We start from the raw sequence: 25,134 nt of genomic DNA on the forward strand, positions 1-25,134 counted from the left end.
GCCCTAGTGATCTCATCCAGTAGCATCAGGAGACAGCCCACAATGTTTTGTTCTGTGCTCACCATAATGATGTTGTCAATGCCGACAGTGTTTTTATTTATTTATTTATTTTTGTCACAACATTATATACAAGCACATATAATGAAAGAAAACAATAGGACAGGAACGGTAGGCACTTTTGTGCACTTATGCACGCCCCTTATAGTCCTCTTAGGAATGGGGTGAGGTCAGTGGTAGACAGTTTTTGGTTAAAGCTTTTGGGAGTTTGAGAAGAGACCACAGAGTCAGGTAGTGTGTTCCAAGCGTTAACAACTCTGTTACAAAAGTCATATTTTCTGCAATCAAGATTGGAGCGGTTCACATTAAGTTTGAATCTATTGTTTGCTCTTGTATTATTGCGACTGAAGCTGAAGTAGTCTTTAACAGGAAGGACATTGCAATAGATGATTCTGTGTGTTAAACACAGGTCATGTCGGATTCGGCGGAGTTCTTTCTAATCCCAGGATTTCAAGTCTGGAGGTATAAGATATTTTGTTATTTACAGAGGAGCGGAGAACTCTTCTTGTAAAATATTTCTGGACTCATTCAATTGTATTAATGTCAGAGATGTGGTATGGGTTCCAGACAGGTGAGCTGTATTCAAGAATGAGTCTGGCAAATGTTTTGAATGCTCTGGTTAGTAGTGTAGAGTTTTTGGAAAAGAAGCTACGCAAAATTAGGTTTTCAACTCTTAGAGCCTTTTTTGCTATATAGTTGCAGTGGGCTTTGGCACTTAGATCATTTGATATGAAAACTCCAAGGTCTTTTACAGGGTGGGGGTCATCTGTAAGGTAATGTCCATCAAGCTTGTACTTAGTGTTTGGGTTCTTTTTTCCAATATGTAAGACTGAGCATTTGCTGGTTGAGATTTGGAGTTGCCAAGTTTTAGACCAATCGGATACAAAGTCCAGGTATTTTGAAGGTCTTTTTGAAGGTTCATGGGGTGCGCCGGATGTTTTGGGATTGCTACATTTATTGGTGCTATATTTAATCTAAATTATTATTATCGTTCCTATTTCCTTAATAGCGTGCTTATCTCTATATTTTGCAGGAATCAAGGAAGGACAAAGAAAGGTAAATTCGATAAGAACTGGCACTACTATTAAATGGAGGGAAGATAAGCTCAACTGCTGTATTATATGGACTCAATAAAGTAATTTAATTCTACTTATACATAACCCCAGAGCACCTTCAGACCTACTAGCAAGTCTAACTGATTAAGAATGAGACAGCAGTGTTATTTCAGGAAGGAAGGAAGGCAGGTAGGCAGGCGGGTGGGAGAGAGGGAGGGAGAGAGGGAGGGAAGGAAGGAAGGAAGGAAGGAAGGAAGGAAGGAAGGAAGGAAGGAAGGAAGGAAGGAAGGAAGGAAGGAAGGAAGAAGGATGGATGGAGGGAGGGAGGAAGGAAGGAAAGAAAGAAAGAAAGAAAGAAAGAAAGAAAGAAAGAAAGAAAGAAAGAAAGAAAGAAAGAAAGAAAGAAAGAAAGATCAAGATGACTCCCACATTCAGTTGCTACTGATGACCTTAACCAATACTCCAACCCAGTATTTCTCAACCTTGGAACTTGAAGATGTGTGGATTTCAACTCCAGAATTCCCCAGCCAGCCACGCTCTCTGAGGAATTCTGCGAGTTGAAGTCCACAAGTCTTCAAGCTGCCAAGGTTAAACATCCCTGATGCAGAAGCCGCGTCTGTGGGACTCCCACTGCGGCTTGAAACAACCACGGCTTCCCCCTGTCCTGACGTCAGAGGCAGCCCAGCCAAAGGTAGGATGCTAGAAAGACAGCAGGGCAAGAAGTCTGCCACATCCTCTGTGGACTTTGGTTAGAACTCTGGGCTGGGGGAAATAAAGGCGATATTGGTTTAAAACAGAAAGGAGGGAGGCAGGAGGGAACATCAACAAGAGGAAAGGGAGTGTAAGTTTGATTTGGCAAGTCCGAACAAAGGAATGACAGAGTCGCCAGAAGCAACAAAGCCAAGAAATAAAAGGTGGGGCGGAGAAGGGGGTGGATGGACCCATTTCTTCCTCGCCATTCACCATCCTTGCCCTGAACAGGAAATACCCAGGTATGAGAAGCTGCAAACTGGACGTGTATACAAGCCTCCCGACTTATAGAACAACAGTGACAGATGTCTTGAGGCCACAAAATCAAAGGGCCATTGTGCTGAAACTCTCAGCAAACCAGGCCTTGTCCTTCACGCAAACCTGCATGAATGTGAACAGCCCCATCATTCTGACATGGGCTGATCAACCACAGAACCCAATTCTTTCAATTTAAAGGCCAGCCAGAGTGTCATCTCCTTCCAAATAAGGAAGCAACAGCGGGATGATACCCCTACCTTTGCCTAACCCCGTGAGATCTCAATCAGCCAATAAGTCCATCTGCTATTATTTGAAGGATCACAGATTAATGTCACACTTCCCAGAAAAAAAAAAGCTATAGAAGGCAGCTCGTCGTATTGGTCAATCACATGAGATTTCGGTTCGCTACAGAACCAAACCCCTTGAACTGCAGCTTGAGAGTACGCCATGAATATATTGTCACTCGCTTTAAAAAGAACACACAATTTTTCAGTCTCTGCGACTTTAAGATTGCTTGTCGGTTCTAGAAAGAATGCAGAGAAGAGCAGCAAAGATGATTAGGGGACTGAAGGCTAAAATATATGAAGAACGGTTGCAGGAACTGGGTATGTCTAGTTTGATGAAAAGAAGGACTGGGGTGACAGGATAGCAGTCTTCCAATATCTCAGGGGCTGCCCCAAAGAAGAGGAAGTCAAGCTATTCTCCAAAGCACCTGAAGGCAGGACAAGAAGCAATGGGTGGAGACTTATCAAGGAGAGAAGCAACCTAGAACTAAGGAGAAATTTCCTGACAGTGAGAACAATTAATCAGTGGAACAACTTGCCTCCAGAAGTTGTGAATGCTCCAACACTGGAAGTTTTTAAGAAGATATTGGATAACCCTTTGTCTGAAGTGGTGTAGGGTTTCCTGCTTGAGCAGGGGGTTGGACTAGAACAGGGGTCTCCAACTTTGGCAACTTTAAGACTTGTGGACTTCAACTCCCAGAACTCCTCAGTTCTGGGAGTTAAAACTTTGCTGGCTGAGGAGTTCTGGGAATTGAGGTCCACAAGTCTTAAAGTCGCCAAGGTTGGAGACCCCTGGACTAGAAGACCTCCACGGTCCCTTCCAAGTCTGTTATTTGTTAAAGTGTATGGACTTCAACTTCCAGAATTCCTGTTTGTCAGGGGCGTGCTTAGAATTCCAGAGACGTTTAACCTGAAGTTCTCCGGGTGCAAAATTCTATCTTTGGCTGAAACCAGTTTATCTACCCTTCCATCTTTCCTCTCTTTGCATCTTGGAGAAGAGGAATAGGGACAACAGCCTCCTCTAGAAAAGGAAACCCTGGAAAGTCGATAAGGAAGAATTCCGAATGAGCCACAGATTTTCCCGATTGTTTTCAATCACCACAGAAACCACTCCTCCTTCGAAAGGTTTTTGGCAGAACTCTCTGAAAATGTTTGCAAGATGGTACCCTGTGCTGGTTGGAAATGTTTTTTTAGAATAGAATAGAATTTTTATTGGCCAAGTGTGATTGGACACACAAGGAATTTGTCTTGGTGCATATGCTCTCAGTGTACATAAAAGAAAAGATACGTTCATCATGGTACAACATTTACAACACAATTGATGATCAATATATCAATGTAAATCATAAGGATTGCCAGCAACAAGTTATAGTCATACAGTCATAAGTGGAAAGAGATTGGTGATGGGAACTATGAGAAGATTAATAGTAGTGCAGATTCAGTAAATAGTCTGACAGTGTTGAGGGAATTATTTGTTTAGCAGAGTGATGGCCTTCGGGAAAAAACTGTTCTTGTGTCTAGTTGTTCTGGTGTGCAGTGCTCTATAGCGTTGTTTTGAGGGTAGGAGTTGAAACAGTTTATGTCCAGGATGCGAGGGATCTGTAAATATTTTCACGGCCCTCTTCTTGATTCGTGCAGTATACAGGTCCTCAATGGAAGGCAAGTTGGTAGCAATTATTTTTTCTGCAGTTCTAATTATCCTCTGAAGTCTGTGTCTTTCTTGTTGGATTGCAGAACCGAACCAGACAGTTATAGAGGTGCAAATGACAGACTCAATAATTCCTCTGTAGAATTGGATCAGCAGCTCCTTGGGCAGTTTGAGCTTACTGAGTTGGCGCAGAAAGAACATTCTTTGTTGTCCTTTTTTAATGATGTTTTTGATGTTAGCTGTCCATTTGAGATCTTGCGATATGATAGAACCCAGAAATTTGCTTTGTTTCTCCAGACACTTCTGTCTTCCATTCACATTCCACACAGTAACTTGTGGTGGGGAAAAGCAGAACTGGAACGCACAAGCGCGCCCTGTACAAAGATGCCTCCTGGGAGAAAACTCCGTATGTTGCAAACAGAGGCAAAACCAGGTTTCGAGAAAGTTTAAAACGGGTCCTTACCCAGCCAGTTGCACAAGAGAGCGCTTGGCCACAACTGGACTGAAGCGAGTGAAATTGTGAAACCGGCGATGAAAAGCAGATGTTAACCCCGTTGTGACACATGGGGACACTAAAGACACTGACGAAATCAGGATGGCATTAGATCATCTCCACCGGCTGCCTGTCTTTTTTCCGAGTCCAGTTCCAAGCACTGGAGACGATTCCAAAAAAAAAACAAAAAAAACCTCCAATTATTTGAGGTCGGAAGAGTTTTAAAAACTGCTTGCCTCAGCTCCATTCTGAATTTTATTTATGCACGTGGCTAAAATGTCCAGGGAAAAACTTGATCTGCTGAGATCACAGCAACAAGGTCCCTGAGCAGAACCTTCTCAATGATACTTCCACTTCTGCCACATGATACGCCAGTACCAACAAACACTTCCTTTTCCTCGTCTCACGGGTCAAGAACCTTGGTCATTTAGCTCACTTTTTGGCTTAGGAAATCTCTGGTCCCCTGATTAGTCCTCAATTTATGATTGGCCGTTTAGCAACCATTCAAAGTTAATAATAATAATAATAATAATTTAATTTTTATACCGCCCTTCTCCCGAAGGACTCAGGGCGGTGAACAGGCAGATAAAACAATACAATACATCAATAAAAACACTATTTAAAAAACTTATTCCAAAAGCCTAAATTTAAAATACAATACAAAATATAAAATAAACCCCAATAAAATCCATGTTTAAAAACCCTATTAAGCCAGTCCTGCTCGGAAGAATAGATATGTTTTAAGCTCGCGGCGAAAGGTCCGGAGGTCAGGAAGTTGTCGAAGTCCTGGGGGAAGCTCATTCCAGAGGGTAGGTGCCCCCACAGAGAAGGCTCTCCTCCTGGGGGTCGCCAGCCTACACTGTCTGGCTGACGGCACCCTGAGGAGGCCCTCTCTATGAGAGCGTACCGGTCGGTGGGAGGCATGTGGTAACAGAAGGCGGTCCCGAAGATATCCCGGTCCTATGCCATGGAGCGCTTTAAAGGTGGTAACCAACACCTTGAAGTGCACTCGGAAAACCACAGGCAGCCAGTGCAGCCTGCGCAGGATTGGTGTTATATGGGAGCCACGAGTGGCTCCCTCTATCACCCGCGCGGCTGCATTCTGAACTAACTGAAGTCTCCGGGTGCACCTCAAGGGGAGCCCCATGTAGAGAGCGTTACAGTAGTCCAGGCGAGAATGTTATGACGGACACCCCCAAAAAACTATAACAAAAACCCAGTTTCGAAATTCCAACATCCCATGGTATAGCTTGGGCGCTTGGCAACTGCCCTGCATTTATAGTCTTTTGCAGTGCCCCATGGTATAGGGTTTCCTACCTGAGCAGGGGGTTCGACTAGAAGACCTCCAAGGTCCCTTCCAACTCTGATATTTTCTCTTCTCTTCTCTTCTCTTCTCTATTCTACTCTACTCTACTCTACTCTAGTCTTTTCTTATTCTACTCTACTCTAGTCTTCTCTTATTCTACTCTACTATTATTCTACTCTACTATAATTCTACTCTATTATTTTTCTACTGTACTCTACTCTACTCTACTCTACTCTTTGTGATTTATGATGATTTTGCAGGAAACCAGGGTTTACTTCCAGTTTCTGGCAAAAATAAACCAACCCATCCATAATGAACAAAGAGATTGATTGATTGATTTGTATTTCATATTTCTACAATCACTTAAAGACCACAGGGTTTGCTTTACGGCCACTAGATTCACTTAAGGACCACCACAAAAGATGTCATAAAACCGAGTGATTTTTTATGGGGACCAGCTTTACAATTGTCACGACTTAGCTAGGATTGTAATTATCGGGGTAAATTATGGCTGTAACTGAAGGAGCAAGTCTACCCTTTTACAGTTGGTCTCCCATTTAAATCCGTCCTTGTTTCGAACTGAAGAAGCGTTTAATTTTAACCGTGGGAATATCTTGATGTTTCATCAACCTGATGTTTAAAAGGATGAATTTCTTTTATGTTAGATGTTCACGAAGGCCCAGAGGGATAGAAAATATTTGAACCCGGTAACCTCAGCCTTCTATTTCATTCGATGTGGATTGATTCCGATTCCAAACTGTTTTGTTTTTTTAAATGGATTCAGATAACAATGAAAAACAGCAGCTGTGGTTGGTATCTCCATGTCTGAATTGAATGTGGTCCTTGGAGCCAGCCAACTGTGCGATAGTGTCAGTGAGCCCGGTAAACAAATACCCAATTAAAAAAAGAAACAACTCTAGCGAGTCCCTAAACCTTCACTCATAAACATCAGCAGTGCTGGAGAACGTCCAAGCATGAGGAGCCAATGGGGGATGCAATTTTCTTGCTCTGCTCTGCAATTAAAATTCTGACAAGCTAAGTGTTGAGCCTTTGCCTGCCTCTGGCGATGGCTCCTTTCAGTATCCCTGTTAAAATTACTCAGTGACCTATGACTTTATTGTTTGTATGTACAGCGAGAGCTTCTGTACTGGAGGCAAATTCCTTGTGTGTCCAATCACACTTGGCCAATAAAGAATTCTCTTCTCTTCTCCTCTTCTCTTCTCTTCTCTTCTACTTTGCTATTCTATTCTGTTCTATTCTGTTTTGCTATTCTATTTTATTTTATTCCATTCTGTTCTATTTGTAATTTCATATTCTAGTCTATTTTACTATTCTGTTCTGTTCTATTTTGCTATTCAATTCTATTGTTTTGCTATTCTATTCTATTCTGTTTGTAATTTCATTCTATTTGTAATTTCATTCTATTTTATTTGTAATTTATTCTATTCTATTCTATTACCGTATATACTCGAATATAAGCCGATCCGAGTATAAGCCGAGGTCCCCAATTTTACCCCAAAAAACTGGGGTAAACTGGGGACTCAGTATGCGAGGGAGGAAATGAGGCAGCTACCGGTCAGGAAAGCCTCCTCCTCAGCTGAGAAGGCTGGCGGCTCCCCGCCCGCCTCTCACTGCACCGGCAGGGCTTCCCCGCCAATGCAAAAGCCCGCCAAGTTTGCACCATCCGGTATAATGTGAAAAAGAAGAAAAAAAACTCGAGATAAGTCAGAGATATCGAGTATGTAGGGGACATTTTTCAGCACAAAAAACGTGCTGAAAAACTCGGCTTATACTCGAGTATATACAGTAATTCTATTTTATTCTGAATTCCTATTCTATTCTATTCTATTCTATTCTATTCTATTCTATTCTATTCTATTCTATAAATTCTATTCTATTCTATTCTGTATTTCTATTCTATTCTATTCTATTCTATAAATTCTATTCTATTCTATTCTATTCTATTCAAGTCTAGTCTAATCTAGTCTAGTCTAGTCTAATCAGGGAGGTGAACATAGAAGGGCTGCGTCAGACCTGATTATCTATCTAATTAATAGATTCTGTTGTTGACACATAGTCCTCGACTTACGACAATTGAGTCCCATATTTCTGTTCGCTAAGCAACACGGTTGTTAAGTGAATTCTATGACCCTTTTTTTGGAGGGGCGGGGAACGTTGAAATACTGCAGTTAACTCTTCTTTTCAAAAAAAGAAACATCCTCTCTTGACATTTGTTCGGCTGGACTGGATAGAGTTAGCAGAAGTCTTGATCGATAGAAGACAGCTACGATACCTTCTAAGGAAGGGTCGCTCAGCCTTGAAAACTTGTAAAGCTGAGTGGACTTGAACTCCCAGAATTCCCCAGTTGGCTGGAGAATTCCGGGCGTTGAAGTCCATCCATCTTGAAGTTGCCCAAGGCTGAGAAACTCTGTTCTAAGGGATTTGTGGCTGATGAAACAGTGAGAGCTGGTTGCCTTTCCTTCTGGGAATTGACAGGAGTTGACGCTATCCTTCAGGGATGAGCGATGTAGAATCCCATTAGGTCAGGAGGCTGGCACTGTAACGTGCCTCTAATTGCCACCCTGCCCCTTGCCAAGCAGCCGATTTACAACTATAATTAACCTGAATACAGGTCTGAACTTCCTTCTCTTGTAGCACCTTGAAGAAGAAGCACAAGTGGGAAATTTATTGTCGGAAAGCAACCCCGAAAATCGGAGTCTTCCAACCCATGACTTTGTTTCTCCATGGCCAACCGGATACAGTAGTGGCCAAAATTATGGGAACCTTTTGGGGAATGTGTATTTTCTAAAACTAGCTAATAACACCAATTCTTTTTGGATTAGTACCATAAAATGACCGTATAGATCAGTGATGGGTTTCAAAAAATTTTACTACTGATTCTGTGGGTGTGGCTTGCTGGCGTGGCTTGGTGGGCGTGGCAGGGGAAGGATACTGTAAAATCTTCATTCCCACCCCAATCCAGGGGAAGGTTACTGAAGAATCCCCATTTCCTCCCAATCAGCTGGGACTTGGGAGGCAGAGAATAGATGGGGGCGGGGCCAGTCAGAATTTTTACTACCGATTCTCTGAACTACTCAAAATTTCCGCTACCGGTTCTCCAGAACTGGTCAGAACCTGCTGAGACCCACCTCTGGTATAGATCAATGGAAAAATAATTTAATCAAGGATGTAATGCAATAACTTTTGTGAAGGGTTTGCTATTAGAATAGCAGTTACAGTATAAAGAAGAAAAGTGAAACACGTAGAAAAAAACGAGATATGCAAAAATTATCACTATAGAAAAATGAGATATACAAAACTGATCACCATGTCAGTTAATACTTAGTTGGGTAACCTTTAGCATGAATTATGGCCTTACAACGTCTTCCCATGGAATGAACCTAGTCTTTTAGTTCTTGCAGCTGTTCTAATGTGAAACCAAGATTGAACGATGGCTTCTGTTAACTGTGTTTTATTGCTGGGTCGCTTCTGACTAACATGTTTCTTTAGTCAGCTCCATAGATTTTCAATTGGGTGAAGGTCTGGGCTAAAGAAACTTGTTCATCAGAAGCAACCCGGCAATAAAACCCAGTTAATAGAAGCCATCGTTCAATTTTGGTATCACATTAGAACAGCTGCAGAACTCAAAGACTTGGGTCACTCCATGGGAAGACATTGCAAGGCTGTATGTCATGCTAAAGGTTCCCCAACTAAGCATTAACTGACATGGTGATAATTTTTGTATGTCTCATTTTTTCTACCTGTTTCACTTTTCTTCTTTATATTGTAACTGCTATTCTAATAGCAAATCCTTCATAAAAGTTATGGCATTACATTCTTGATTAAATTATCTTTCCGTTGATATATAATTTTAGGGTACTACTCCAAAAAAAAAAAAAGTGGTGTTATTATTTTAGAAAATACACTTTGCCCAAAAGGTTTCCACAATTTCGGCCACCGTTGTAGAGAGGCCCTCCTTGAATTTATACAACCTCTCCTTGAAGTCACCATAGACTTGGCCGTCTTGGTGTATTGTGGAATAAATTCTACGGGGTTTAATGATACACCGTGGGAACAGTTCCATCTAGACTGTATTGATGGGGTAGATAACGCCTCGGGAATCGGAACAGCCTGTACTCTCGAACAAGATGCAAAACGTAATGAAGACTCTGCCCATCTGGCTAATCTATGTATCTGCCCACAGGACGGTAGTCCCTGTACCCATTAAGACAAGGAAGCCTCTGATACCAGAAAAAGGAAAATGTAACTTAGTTTTTTAATAGTATCGCCATTATTGTCATTGTAGATCATATATACCAGGGGTCTCCAACTTGGCATCTTTAAGACTTGTGGGCTTTAACTCCCAGAATTCTGGGAGTTGAAGTTCACAAGTCTTAAAAGTTGCCAAGGTTGGAGACCCCTGGTGTATACAACAAAATTGGTTGTTTTTAATTATCAGGGGAATCGGAGAGAACTGTGGCAGAGGATGGTCATTCCTGCAAAATAGACTCCCGGGGTTTAAAATGTTGGACAACTGTTTGTCCAGGAAGGACTTCTGCCTTAGGCAGGGAGTTGGACTAGAAGATCTGCAAGGTCCCTTTCCAGACCTAGGATTCTAATATTTGTGTTTCTTGCAGCCAAGGTCTGAGAACATCTGCAATAGGGAAACTAACCTACATTCCTCAAGATCAAGTAACAGGGCGGCAGACAAATAAAATATGTGAGGAAGGAGCTACCAAGAGACATAGCTCAGAAGATCAAAGACTAGATGTTCTAATGTCTCATGATGTTTGGAGAAATGGTTAGAGGAAGTTCGGGAGACATCCATCCATATCTATATCATCTATATCTTGTTGTTAATCACGAAGTCGTGTCCGACCCATAGCAATCCTATGGACAATGTTCCTCCAGGCCTTCCTGTCCTCTACCATCCTCCAGAGTCCATTTAAGCTCACGCTGACTGCTTCAGTGACTCCTTCCAACCACTTCGTTCTCTGTCATCCCCTTCTTCTTTTGCCCTCAATTTCTCCCAGCATTAGGCTCTTCTCCAGGGAGTCCTTCCTTCTCATTAGATGGCCAAAGTATTTGAGTTTCATCTTCAGGATCTGGCCTTCTAAAGAGCAGTCAGGGTTGATCTACTCTAGGACTGACCAGTTTGATCACCTTGAAAGAGTCTTCTCCAGCACCTATATCTATTATTTGTTTTTTTTTCAGGAAGGGAGGGAGGGAGGGAGGGAGAGAGGGAGAGAGGGGGGAAGAAGGGAAAGGGAGGGATAGAAGGAGGGAGGGAGGGAAGGAAGGAAGGAAGGAAGGAAGGAAGGAAGGAAGGAAGGAAGGAAGGAAGGAAGGAAGGAAGGAAGGAAGGAAGGAAGGAAGGAAGGAAGGAAGGAAGGAAGGTGGGAGGGATATGTTAGAACAGTGCTTTGTTAAAATAAAAAATGAACACAGGACAGGACAGGACAGGACAGGACAGGACAGGAAAGGAAAGGAAAGGGAAAGGGGAAGGGGAAGAGGAGGGCCTCAATGGATGCTTCTAGCTCCAGACCTTTGGTACTTGCAGGGTCTACAAACAGTGCAAGGTTTCAGGTCAACAGATCCTGAATGATTTATCCCATCGATCAACAATATTTGGAAGCAAGACAAATGCCTGGCAGAGAGAGAGGAATGAGGTACCGCAGCAACTACGTCCCAACTGCTTTGCAAACTGCAAGAGAACCCGCCCGTTTGATGGAATCAGCGCTGGGTAGAATTGCCAGCTTCCTAACGTGACCTTCTCAAAACACCAGCGAGGAAACTCAAACTGGCATGGAAGCAGCCAATCCTGACCACGCCGGCAAGACTCCTATTCTCTTTTACTATGTAACTTCCTCTCCCGGGTGTAAAGAGAGCTACGGTATTTATGCCAGTTGCCCGAAAAGATCAAGGATAAAGGTAATGAATTCCCCCGTTCATTAGGCTTCCCTGTGTTTAGAAAATAAGAAGCCTCTCAGTTATAATAACAAGAAAGAGCAATTTGCAGGGTTATCTGCACTTTTGATAAGGTTTATGCCAATGTGCTACCATCTCTCTTCCAAGCACTCCACTTCCCAATTATGGCACCCTTTCAACCTTATCTAGATAGAATAGAATAGAATAGAATTCTTTATTGGCCAAGTGTGATTGGACACACAAGGAATTTGTCTTGGTGCATATGCTCTCAGTGTACATAAAAGAAAAGATACGTTCATCAAGGTACAACATTTACAACACAATTGATGGTCAATATATCAATATAAAACATAAGGATTGCCAGCAACAAGTTACAGTCATACAGTCATAAGTGGAAGTAGATTGGTGATGGGAACGATGAGAAGATTAATAGTAGTGCAGATTCAGTAAATAGTTTGACAGTGTTGAGGGAATTATTTGTTTAGCAGAGTGATGGCCTTCGGGAAAAAACTGTTCTTGTGTCTAGTTGTTCTGGTGTGCAGTGCTCTATAGCGTCGTTTTGAGGGTAGGAGTTGAAACAGTTTATGTCCAGGATGCGAGGGGTCTGCAAATATTTTCACGGCCCTCTTCTTGATTCGTGCAGTATACAGGTCCTCAATGGAAGGCAGGTTGGTAGCAATTATTTTTTCTGCAGTTCTAATTATCCTCTGAAGTCTGTGTCTTTCTTGCTGGGTTGCAGAACTGAACCAGACAGACAGATGATTGTAAACTAAGGATTCGGTCAGTCTACACCAGTTAGAATTTGGTGGGACTGTCTTATCTTCGCATTTGAGGGGCTGCCACAAAGAATTGTGGGGGGGTTGTCAAATTATTTTCCGAAGCATCTGGAAACAAGATGAGAAACAATGGATGGGAAACTACCTGTAATCAAGGAGAGAAGCAACCGGGAATTAAGGAGGAATTTACTGACAGTGAGGACAACTACATGGATTCTTAGCCATGCGGTCCAGCTCCTAACTGCCATCTGCTGGGGAGACAAACACAGTTTTCTGCAACCAGGATGGTCCTGAAGGCAGAAGTGAAATGCTCCCGGTTCAGACAGAATCGGCCGATCCAGTAGAGGTGGCGGCCGGTGGTTCAGAAAACCGGTACCAAAAATCCCTGCCTCCCCCATCCCCCACATGCCCAGCTGAGCCGCACTGATCATCAGAGGCTTTTTTTGTTACTTTTAAAAGCATTTTTTCTTTGGCCGAAAAAATGCTTTTAAAAGTAAAAAAAAAAAAAAAGAGCCTCTGATGATCACGTGGCTCAGCTGGGATCATCTGAACCTTTTAAAAGCATTTTTTTTCTCAACCTCTTTGGCAGAAGAGGCTGTAAAAAATGCTTTTAAAGGGTTCTGGCGATCAGGCAACTCACCTGGGATCGTCAGAATCCTTTAAAAGCAATTTTTTTTTACAATCTCTTTGGCCAAAGAGGTTGTAAAAAAAATGCTTTTAAAAAGCTCCTCTGGCGATCCCAGCTGGTCATCAGAGGCTTTTAAAAGCATTTTTTCTGCCGGAAAAAAATTTTCGACATTTTTTCAGCCGAAGAGGTTGTAGAAAAAATGCTTTTAAAAGTAAAAAAAAAAAAGTTGGCTATGCCTACCTAGTCACATTACACACCCCCAAGCCATGCCCCCAGAACCGGTAGTAACGAATTTTACATTTCACCCGTGGTCGACACCCAACGGATCCTTTTATTTTGAATCGCTGCCATCTTGCTCTGTGGTTTTACAAAACCAGAATCTTCTGTACAACATCCCTTGGTCTGTTCTTGGACTCAAAGCGCTTCATCTGCCACGCCGTGGGACGGCCTGCAGAGCAGATCCTACTTTTTCATCTGCTTGCACAACTGGACAGACAAACATCCGTCAATATTTATGAAAACTCAACCCTGAAGGCTACCCTTTTGCAAGGCCACTTGGCACCTGGCCGCCGGGGTGTTTCCAAACATGACCTGCCTTTATCTCCAAGCTTTGGACCGCAACTTTTTCACAACAGCTATAAAAATGCTCTTCCATTTCAGAAGACCCAGAGTTACCAAGAGCCACGCACCACCGAAGGGCCAAGCAAGACGCGAAGTGGCAGATCCGGCAATTATCTGTTGGGTTGGCAAAAGATCTCCAGATCTCCAGCTGCTACCTGAGGGGTTTTGAGTGATGGCCTCCTAAGATACTTGGCTCCCTTGCTACCTGATGGCTATGGAGATTCTCAGTCCTCCAGGTCACGGTTGTCTCAAAGGTGCTCCTTTTTCCAAGAGACAACCGGACTTTCTTGTGTTTTCTTGGAAGACGTTTCGCTTCTCATCCAAGAAGCTTCTTCAGCTCTGACTGGAGGGTGGGGACTGGACTTGCTACCTAATCTTTTTGACTGAAGATACCCAGGTCTGGGGAGTTGCATACGCAGTGCATTGAGTTGGGTCATGTCCCCGAGAATACCGCTGCTTTCAAAACCCCAAACACAGCTTTACAGGAGGTTTTTAAAAATGTGTGAGCAGCTGGTGGAGGGATGAAACTATGATTCTGATCACACACAAAAAAGCAACCCTGGAATTTTTAAGCCAGCTTTCCTCAATTTGGCTGTGCAGATGCGTAGACCTCAAGCGAGTTTCCTTTTCTCAAGTCAGTGAGATGTTAGTCAAGCCCACAAACCCAATAGAACAGAACAGAATTTTTTATTGGCCAAGTGCGATTGGACACACAAGGAATTGTCTTTGGTGCATATGCTCTCAGTGTACATAAAAGAAAAGATTCATTCGTCAAGAATCATAAGGTATAGCGCTTAATGATAGTCATAGAAAATAGAATAGAATAGAATAGAATAGAATAGAATAGAATAGAATAGAATAGAATAGAATAGAATAGAATAGAATTTTTATTGGCCAAGTGTGATGGGAGACACAAGGAATTTGTCTTTGGTGCATAAGCTCTCAGTGTACATAAAAAGATAAAATACATTCATCAAGAATCATAAGCTACAACACTTAATGATAGTCATAGGGTACAAACAAGCAATCAAATCATACTAGGAAACAATCAATATAAATCGTAAGGATACAAGCAACAAGGTTATAGTCATACAGTCATAAGTGGGTGGAGATGGGTGATAGGGACGATGAGAAGACTAATAGTAGTGCAGGCTTAGTAAATAGTTTGATAGTGTTGAGGAAATTATTTGTTGAATGACTTAACCTGAATGAAAGACTTAACCAACAGCTAATTAAATATATATATATATGAATGAATTTACTTGCTTCTGAATCCTACAGCCCCACTGAACGCCTTTATCTTATGACCGAAGCTGGGAACTTTGAACATGTGAACTTAACACTTTGCTAATTCTGTAAGGCCATCATCATCCCAATAGCTTAGTCAGCTGCCTTCATGCCTTGCAAAAATTGTACAGCTATTCCTCCACTTATGACCACAACTGAAGGCCAGAATTTGGTTTTAAGACTTCCCTGCAAGTCTTAAACTGAGTCACCATGGTTGTTAAGCAAATCGTAAATTGTTCAACGAATCGCATGATCGTTAAAAAGTCCTAACCCAGCTTATCCAATGGATGGGGGTTTTTTTCTGCTTTTTGTCCGATCACGTGACTATGGGACACTTCAGTTGTAAATGCAAGCCAGTGGCTAGGAGTCCCAACTGCGATTATATGATGGCGCTGCAGTTATAACTTTGGGGATGATTTGTAATTAACTTTTTTCCAGTCCATCGTAACTTCACATTGTTGTTTAAGTGACTTTTTTTATTTATTTGCATTTATATCCCGCCCTTCTCCGAAGACTCAGGGCGGCTTACACTGTGTTAAGCAATAGTCTTCATCCTATTTGTATATTTATATACAAAGTCAACTTATTGCCCCCAACAATCTGGGTCCTCATTTTACCTACCTTATAAAGGATGGAAGGCTGAGTCAACCTTGGGCCTGGTGGGACTTGAACTTGCAATAATTGCAAGCAGCTGTGTTAATAACAGACTGTCTTAGCAGTCTGAGCCACCAGAGGCTCAGGCTGTAATTAACTTTTTTCCAGTCCATCGTAACTTCACATTGTTGTTTAAGTGACTGATCGTAAGTGGAGAACTACCTATCAAGGGCCTAGCACCAAGCATTAAAAATGAAAAGGTCTGCGATATTTTTATTTATAAAATGTATAAGCCGCCCGTCTTACCACAGGGTGGTTCTCTGACAGCAGTTGTCCTGTTTTGGGGGAGGGGGAAGTGGGAGGAGCTATTGTTGATGTTGTTTTAATCTGTTTAATGTACTCGGGGGCATGTGAATAAACTCTGGGTCAACGTATCTGCCTCTTTGTTTCATTCTTGACCCTCTGATTTTATCGGACAGGTCACTGACCCATCCATGGACACAGATCAAAAAGAAATAAGGTAAGCTTGGCTCCCTTTTCTCTAATCAATCCCCTTTTCTCGGTACTCCCGTTAACAAGTGGTTCATTGTGAACTGGGAGTGTTTTCACATGATTGATCCTCTTTCTCGGTAAAGGAATTCCTGGGCATCTCCGCCCCTATTCACCACCCCACAAAAGCAGCCCCAAACCCAACAGGCTCTGTCTGGCAGAAGCACCACACGGAGACTGTGTGTCAGGCATTGTTTGTGTGTCTCCTTTGATGTCCGCATTCCTCACAACGCTGAGCCCATTGGAGCAAAGGGCAAGTTCTCCTGAGGGTCGCTTCCCCAGACAATCTGGGGCCCTGGGCTCCCCCCAAGCATCGTGAGCCTCATCCAAAAGGAATTGGGGGGGGTCCCCTTGATTCCAGCAGCAGATTGCAGGAAGGCACCTGGCAAAGCAGAGGTAGGTCAAAGGTATCTGTGGCGAGCTGCCAATTCAGGAGGCGAGCTTGGCAGGAGATTCACAGAGAGGCACCTGCCTGAATCCATCCATCTCGATCTCCTTCTCTTCTCAAGGGCTTTCCCCAGGGAGAAGAAAAAAACCTCTAGAAGCCTGAAGTATAGACCAAGCCCAGCCCAGAAGAAGTGTAGATGTGATCCAAAATTTCAGGCTGAAACCAGAATGGAGGTTGTCCAAAATACCCACTTGGTGGTGCATCGTAAGAGGACCTAAATGCATAGAGTTTATAGAAACATACAAACATAATAAATTGATGGGGGGGGGGAGAGAACAGAGTAGAGTAGAGTAGAGTAGAGTAGAGTAGAGTAGAGTGGAACAGAATAAGGAACAGAACAGAATAGAAATAGAAATAATAGAATAGAAATAAATAGAAATAGAAATAATAGGAAGAGAAGAGAAGAGAAGAGAAGAGAAGAGAAGAGAAGAGAAGAGAAGAGAAGAGAAGAGAAGAGAATGAAAGAAATAATAGGAATAGAATAGAATAGAATAGAATAGAATAGAATAGAATAGAATAGAATAGAATAGAATAGAATAGGACTGGAAGGGATCTTGGAGGTCTTCTAGTCCAGCCCCATTCAAACAGGAGAACCTATAATAACTATAATACTTATAACCTACAAGACCCAGTAATCCATTGAGTCTGCCCTCTGAGGTGTTGTTTTTTTTTGCTTGTTTTAGTCTCCCTTCTAATTTATTTATTTATATTTTTATTTATTATTCATTTATTGTTTCACCTATTTACTTTTTCAATTTTAGTTCGATGATGGAGATGTGTTTATCCCAAGCGTGTTTAAACTCAAGTTACTGAGGAAAGACCCACGACTATCATGATCCCCTGGAAGTTTGGTTCCCAGCTTCCGCTACTCTTTCTGTAAAACAAGAGGCAAGCTGGCTTCTTTCGAGCTTTCCTTTTCCTGATCCGCCCTCTCCAGCTTCACGGAGTAAAATTCCATGAAAAGCGGGAAAGCCAAAGAATGGAGGCCTTTGAATTCTGGTGCTGGAGGTGAAGACTCCTGCGAGTCCCTTGGACTGCGAGGCGATCCAACCGGTCAGTCCTAGAGGAGATCAACCCTGACTGCTCTTTAGAAGGCCAGATCCTGAAGAGGAAACTCAAACACTCTGGCCACCTACTGAGAAGGAAGGACTCCCTGGAGAAGAGCCTAATGCTGGGAAGGATGGAGGGCAAAAGAAGAAGGGGACGGCAGAGAACGAGGTGGCTGGATGGAGTCACTGAAGCAGTAGGCATGAGCTTAAATGGACTCCAGAGGATGGTAGAGGACAGGAAGGCCTGGAGGAATGTTGTCCATGGGGTTGTGACGGGTCAGACAAGACTTCGGGACCAGCAACAACAAACCTTCAGGTTGGAATCACTTTGGCTTCAGCAGGCCCCGTTCTGACAGCACAGCCTCTGTTTTTTCCACAATGGTCGAAATGTCTGCCATGGCCCCTCGGCCTGTGTGAAAACCAGAAAAGCAGGGAGGTCAACTATGGTTGAGGTTAAGTTGAGGCCTACCTGCAGCGTTATCTTTTCACCTCGCACGAAGGGGATTGGAAGGAGAGGCACACCAACCTTCGTCTCCGCAAACCAGTTTCTTCACTATGCAAGGGATCTCGACGTAGCCGAATTCTTTCAGCTGCCCCAGCTGCCGAGCCGTGATGGGGTGCTCCCACATAAGGGTGTTCATGGCAGGGCAGAAGAGCAGCGGTTTGCTCACGTCCCAGGCGCGGATGACACACGTCTGCAGAGAAAGGCAAAGCCTCAGGAGGAAATGGCTGCAGGTGGGGAACCTGACCCCAAGGGAAATGCAGCCAGAACCTTGGACAGAGGGAGGGAGGCTGAGGCTGGATAATTTATAAAATTATCCTTCGACATGATCTGAGCTTAACTCATAGAATCATCTGCTACAATGTCCTTCCTGCTGAAGACTACTTCAGCTTCAATCACAACAATACACGAGCACATAATAGATTTAAGCTTAAAGTGAACTGCTCCAATCTTGATTGCAGAAAATATGACTTAAGAAACAGAGTTGTTTATGCCTGGAATGCACTACCAGACTCTGTGGTTTCTTCCCAAAATCCCCAAAGCTTTAACCAAAAACTATCCACTACTGACCTCAACCCCATTCCTAAGAGGTCTGTAAGGGGCGTGCATAAGAGCACAAATGTGCCTACCGTTCCTGTCCTAATGTTCCCTTTGATTGTATACAATTTCATATAGTTATTACATACTTACGGTTATATACATGCTTATATATCGTATAGTTATTTCATGCTTATGCTTATATATAATGTTGTGACAAATAAAATAAATAAAATAAAATAAAATAAACCAAGAAGTAGAGAGGCCTGGCAGAACGTTGTCCATGGGGTCACGATGGGTCGGACACGACTTCGTGACGAACAACAACATGAAACATCAGTTTACCACACACGTCTTAATGAGGAAGTGCTGGGATTAACAGAGGAGCGCCTAGTTCCAGTAACTCACCAGCAAGTTGTCACAAATGCCATTTGCAATTTTGGCAAGGGTGTTTGCATCCAGAGGAGCCAACAGCATGAGGTCAGCCCAACGCCTCAAGTCAATATGTAGCACAGGGTCGGAGCGCTTTTTCCACATCTGAGGACAAGGTACTGCTTCAATTAATGTAATTCACCCAGCAGGCTTAATCGTATTCTACATAAATACAGCCCAAGTTACAAAGCTTTCCTACCAATCTTCTTAGGCTCAGTAAAATGAACTCAGAATCAACCAAGTTATCACAATTCAAAAACATAAGTTTGCTGCTGGCCTCCAAAAACAACTAAAAGCCTGCAAATTACAACATATTAAGATCATTCTACACAGTTTGTGAAACTGTACAAATAAAAGTTCCTTAGCCATAAAGGAAAAGCTAAACCTGTTCGAATGCTGCTGACCTGCCATTCATCAGAGTCACTGTAGGTTCTTACAGGAATCTCTTTGGATTTATAGAAGTGTTTTGCATTTTCTGTTGTCACCACCTGAACTTCTAGCTAAAAGAAAAGAACAGTGGTATGAATATGGGGTCCCTAAAGTGGACCAATGAATAAAAACAACGAAAAACTGCTCACTCCAGGTATCTTCAGAAGCTCTGCCACCAAAAGAGGCAACTTTAGCGCAGCCACACTCCCAGTTACCCCGACCAGGATGTGGGCATTCTTCTCCGAAGCCACGGGGCAGATTGGTGACGGAGGAGATGCCGTAGCCTCCATGATCAAGCCCAGACAGCGATCCTTTTTCACATGCAAAACAAGAAAACATGAGACCTACTGCTCCAAATTGAATACCTCTGTACTGCATTTGGTCAATTACAGGACTTACTGGTTAATTTTATGCTCCAAAGCTATGTTCCACCTAGAGATGCCTTATGGGGGACATGGGCAGGATAGATAGATAGGTAGGTAGGTAGGTAGGTAGATAGATAAAGATAGACATAGATATAGATAGGGATAGATCAATGATAGATGATAGATAGATAGAAAGATAGATAGATAGATAAAAGCTAGCTAGCTAGCTAACTAGATAGATAGATATAAAGATATATAATAGATAGATACAAAGATAGATATAAAGATAGATAGATAGATAGATAGATAGATAGATAGATAGATAGATAGATAGACAGACAGACAGACAGACAGACAGACAGACATAGACAGAGATAGGGATAGATCAGTGATAGGTAGGTAGATAGATAGATATAAAGATATATAGATGATAGATAGATATAAAGATAGATGATAGACAGACATAGATAGATAGATAGATAGATAGATAGATAGATAGATAGATAGATAGATAGATAGACATAAAGATAGATAGATAGACATAAAGATAGATAGACACATTGCTCCCAGAAGCACGAAGCTGAAGCCTGAAGATGACGAATGAGACTTCGTCGAAACGTTGCCAAGACACTTCCAATTTTACACGGGAGAACACCCGAACAACCAAAGACCTACATACAAACACCCGTGAAAACCTCAGAAAACAAAGATAGATAGATAGATATAACAATAGATAGATGATAGATAGATAGATAGATAGATAGATAGATAGATAGATAGATAGATAGACAGAGAGAGAGAGATAGGGATAGATCAATGATAGATAGGTAGGTAGATAGTTGGTTGGTAGATAGCTAAATATAAAGATAGATGATATATAAATAGATAGATAGGTAGATAATCATTTCAGATAGATTAGATGATAGACAGACAGACAGACATAGATAATTGTGATAGATAGATATAGACAATTGTGATATAGACAGACAAAACGCTCCTTCAACTCAGCAGCAAGCCCAGCTGTTTTTCAAACGCCACGCGGGGATTTTCAGGGGCAAAACCCACCCAGGCCATGTTTTTATTGAGCCAAGCAAGAACCAGAAAAGCCCTGCGGATTGTGGGGAAAACCCCAAGCGAGAGCCTCGTCTGAAAAGGCGCAGTCTTTGGGCAGCCAGGAAGCTTCACTGGGGGAAGCAATGGCTCCTTCTTGCAGGCTGGCCTACCTTACAGGGAGGGTTTGGAGTGGGGTGGGTGGGGAGGAAGAGAGGAGAGCCTTCGGCTTTCCCTTCCTTCAGAGTCTAAGATCCGATATAAAAACACGTAACGAAGTCGAACATACGTGTCCCAGGATAATGTTGCAGGATCCAATCTGGGTCGGTATAATATATAAAAATTACATATTAAAATTTCGTATTAAAAAAGGAACGTGGGGGGGGAAAGCGATAAGGGTACACAACCCACGGATCAAAACGTTCCGGCCGGCGGATGTCAATAAAGACTGTACCTTCCGGTTCTTTCTGGATCATAGAGAGTACGGCGGCTTTAAACGGACTCAACTTCCGTTTCCTTTCCGAAGAGCGAAGTGGTTTTGACTATGGCTCTAACGGCTAGACGAGCTCTTCTGACCCCACTTCCGGGTAGGGTGACCATAGATTGGATTCCTAGACGCAACCCGCTTCTCCCTCCCTCCCTCCCTCTTCAGGCGGATATCTCATAGCAAACTCAGAATTTAAGTTTTTATTTCTAGAATGTGGACAGCAGAGCAAACAGACACTTTGACAGTTAAGATAGGAGACTCTGATTTTAAGAAAAAAATCCCATATTTCTTCAAAGGCTCTCCTGATGCCAGATTTGCTGGAAACCCACTTTATATTACACATTTTATAACTTGGAAATCCTTAAGCCATGTTTTCAAACTCCCAGAATTCCCCCTGCCAGCAAGGAACGGCTGGGGAATTCTGGGAATTGTGGTCCTCTGATCTGGCCAAGTTTGAAAAACACCGCTCTAGACTCCTGTGCAGTTTTGTCTCGTTGCAGTAGAAAGTCCCCTCCCAAAAAATTTTTTTTGCAGGTTTCGGTGCTTCTATTTTAATAATGGTTTTTTGTGCTTTTGAAAACGTGGTTTTGCCAAAACGGCAACTGGTCGAGGCAAGAAAAGTGCCTAAGCGATAAGACTCGCCAAATTAAATACTGTTAGCGTCTGCGTAAGATGCGAATCCGCTCACACATGGTTTAACTGTGGCTTATGTAAACCAAGCCCCCCCTTCTCACTTCAGATACCTCAACACCCTTTGTAGCCCCTTCACCCAATTCCCTTACAGTTTTCATCAGAGCTTCCCGCCGTCAACTACCACCTATTTGGGAGAACCGGTTGTTAAGTTTCTAAACCAGGGGTCTCCAACCTTGGCAACTTTAAGCCTGGAGGACTTCAATTCCCAGAATTCCCCAGCCAGCTTTGCTTTGCTGGCTGGGGGATTCTGGGAGTTAAAGTCCTCCAGGCTTAAAATTGCCAGGGTTGGAGACCCCTGTTCTAAGCAGTTCGGAGAACCGGTTGTTGGAAGAAATCTTATTTTATTTTTTGCCTCTTTACAGGGCTAATCCTGTAAGGAAGGCAACATTCTGGTGGTGTTTCTAGCCTCATCTTTATTGCCCTGCTTACAGAAACTGCCTCTCTGGTTAACCCTTATTACATTGTAACCGCTAAGGCGAAGCGCCTATTGACGTGAGTGACGTTGAGTTGGCCACGCCCACACGGTCACATGACCACCGAGCCACGCCTACCCAGCTGGTCATTAGGGCAGAGAACCGGTTGTGAAATTATTGGAATCCCACCCCTGACTACCACGTACCACCCTGCATGCGTTGACCTCCCACTGTCGGGTCTTAACCGTCTGCTACAGAAAGGAGGAAAAAGGCATTTTATTGATACAGTTTATTTTATTCATTAATTTCCAGGCTGACATTGTTTCATCAGGGACAGACATGGAACAATTGTATAATCACGTGATTCAGATGTTTTAAAATCCCCCCCCCTCCTTTTCCCATTGAGATATCTATTTAAAAAAGAAAAAAGAAAAGATCGCACGGTGAATTAGATACAGCGTCAGGATTGTGACAGCTATTCTGTGACAACGACTTTTCTCCACCGAAGGAGAATAGGCCTCTATAGTGCTAAAATAAAAGGAGCCCGTTTGGAATCGATGCAAATATACAGACGTCCCATCTCTTCTTTAGAATCATGACAACATTCGCAGCTCCTCCTATCCGACCGTTGCAATCAGCACACAGCCCAACAAATAAAAAAGCAATCTACGAATCGAAAAATGTACAGGGGTGTTTCTCCAACTTGTTCAAGGTTGAGATGTGTGGATTTCTGCTTCCAGAAAATCCAGTTAAGCTGTTTTCTGGCAGACGTTTCGTCACTAGGTGACATCATCGTTTCTTGACGTTCGCCATCCCCGTCGGAGCCACCCCCATCTCAACACCGTCAGAGCAACTGACGACGTTACCTAGTTGGGTTAGGAGACGTCTGCAAGAAAGCGTCGCCAAGCTCAGAGTGCGCCAAGGACCCCCCCAATGCTACTTCAATTGACGTGCGTTGGAGAGGTTTGTACAGATTAACAGAGTTGGAAGGGACCTTGTAGGTCATCTAGTCCAACCCCCCTGCCCAAGCAGACCCTGCCTACACCATTTCTGACAGAGGGCTGTCCAGTCTCTTCTTGAAAACCTCCAGTGATGAAGCTCCCACAACTTCCGAAGGCAACTTCTGTTCCATGGGTTGATTGGTCTCACTGACAGAAAATTTCTCCTTATTTCCAGGTTGAATCTCTCCTTGATCAGTTTCCATCCATTTGTCAGGGTTCCAAGTAACACCCCCCCCCCCAACAAAATCAAACTCCGAGGCTTGAATTTCCTCAAAGCTAATTTTTATTAGAGATGTCATATTGGCACATCTGGGAAAACCTGAATCTGAGAGCTTATGGGTTTCCCTCACCCAAAAGAAAGTTCAAGTCCTTGCCCATCACCCACATGCCCATCACACAAACCAATCAGGTACCCTCTGGAACAGAAGATACCTCCCCAGTCTTAGCACAGCTGCGGGGCACAACGGTCTTGACTTTCTGGAAAGAATGTTATTTTGACTACATATCAACTTCACTCCATACAATCCCATTTTCCCACAGTAGAATTTGTGGCAGGCCTGAAGGCTCAAAGGTAAAAAAAGATGGCTTCCAGGTCCGACGCCTTTATTCCTTGTTTGGCCTTCAAAGGTGCTTTGGAAAATAGCTTGACCCCCTCCTCTCTGTGGCAGCCTCTCAAATACTGAGAGGAAGGGGGTCAAGCTATTTTCCAAGGCACCCAAAGGCCAGGCAAGGAATAAAGGCATGGAAACTGACCAAGGAGAGATAAATAAGAAATAAGGAGAAATTTTCTGACAGTGAGAACAATCAACCCATGGAACAGAAGTTACCTTCAGTAGTTGTGGGAGCTTCATCACTGGAGGCTTTCAAGAAGAGATTGGTGCCTCAGATCGACACAGCTGCTTCAAACAAGACAGCTTAACTGCACCTGAATGCCGCCTCTTCTTAATAGATGCCCAATACAGTTTGGTAGACTTGTTAGATCTTGGAAAGAAGAACGCAAGGGCAACCAAGCAGAAAAGTCTGCAAAACCAGAAATCAAGATGCAATATAGGATAAAAGGGAGAGCAACTTTGCCACTCTATTTTCAAAGCTGCCTTGATTTAGTTATTTATCAATAAACCTGTGGCCTTTCGAGTGCACTTTAAGGTTTTGGTTACGACCTTTAAAGTGCTCCATGGCTTAGGGCCCGGGTACTTACGGGACCGCCTGCTGTTACCTTATGCCTCCCACCGACCCATACGCTCTCACAGAGAGGGACTTCTCAGGGTGCTGTCCGCCAAGCAATGTCGGCTGGTGGCCCCCCAGGGGAAGGTCCTTCTCTGTGGGGGCTCCCACACTCTGGAACGAGCTTCCCCCGGGTTTACGCCAAATACCTGACCTTCGGACCTTCCACCGCGAACTGAAGACACATCTTTTCATTCGCGCGGGGCTGGCTTAAATTTTATCGATTTTAAATTTTCTATTAATAATTTTAAATGGGGTTTTAGTTTATTA

At 43.1% G+C, this 25,134-nt stretch overlaps 1 protein-coding gene across 7 annotated transcripts; it reads right to left on the reverse strand.

Annotated features, from left to right (window-relative positions):
- Positions 1 to 292: 292 nt before the first annotated feature.
- Positions 293 to 21,473, reverse strand: PPCDC (phosphopantothenoylcysteine decarboxylase). Of its 7 annotated transcripts, none has more exons than XM_058156692.1 (7): positions 21,336 to 21,473; positions 19,781 to 19,942; positions 19,607 to 19,702; positions 19,179 to 19,307; positions 18,258 to 18,426; positions 18,042 to 18,140; positions 12,016 to 12,663 (listed from the first exon to the last, which is right to left on the reverse strand). In XM_058156692.1, the coding sequence occupies exons 2-6, from the start codon at positions 19,919 to 19,921 to the stop codon at positions 18,055 to 18,057; spliced, it is 621 nt and encodes a 206-aa protein (XP_058012675.1). In that variant the 5' UTR covers positions 19,922 to 19,942; positions 21,336 to 21,473; the 3' UTR covers positions 12,016 to 12,663; positions 18,042 to 18,054. The 7 variants fall into 7 exon arrangements, with proteins under 7 accessions (XP_058012679.1, XP_058012676.1, XP_058012678.1 ...); XM_058156689.1 differs by having other exon boundaries at positions 12,016 to 12,700; XM_058156691.1 differs by lacking the exon at positions 12,016 to 12,663 and adding an exon at positions 14,476 to 16,896.
- Between the last annotated feature and the right edge of the window lie 3,661 nt (positions 21,474 to 25,134).

Source organism: Ahaetulla prasina, chromosome 13 (genome assembly GCF_028640845.1).
Source record: "Ahaetulla prasina isolate Xishuangbanna chromosome 13, ASM2864084v1, whole genome shotgun sequence".
Classification (NCBI taxonomy): Eukaryota; Metazoa; Chordata; class Lepidosauria; order Squamata; family Colubridae; genus Ahaetulla; species Ahaetulla prasina.

What these genes read in the sequence shown, in the direction of transcription:
- PPCDC (XM_058156692.1), bottom strand. Translation starts at nt 19,921, where the DNA reads ATGGAGGCTACGGCATCTCCTCCGTCACCAATCTGCCCCGTGGCTTCG. An exon ending in AGCTTCTGAAGATACCTGGA is followed by an intron (nt 19,703 to 19,780) that starts GTGAGCAGTTTT and finishes CTTTTCTTTTAG; the next exon opens with CTAGAAGTTCAGGTGGTGAC. An exon ending in GTGACTCTGATGAATGGCAG is followed by an intron (nt 19,308 to 19,606) that starts GTCAGCAGCATT and finishes CCTTGTCCTCAG; the next exon opens with ATGTGGAAAAAGCGCTCCGA.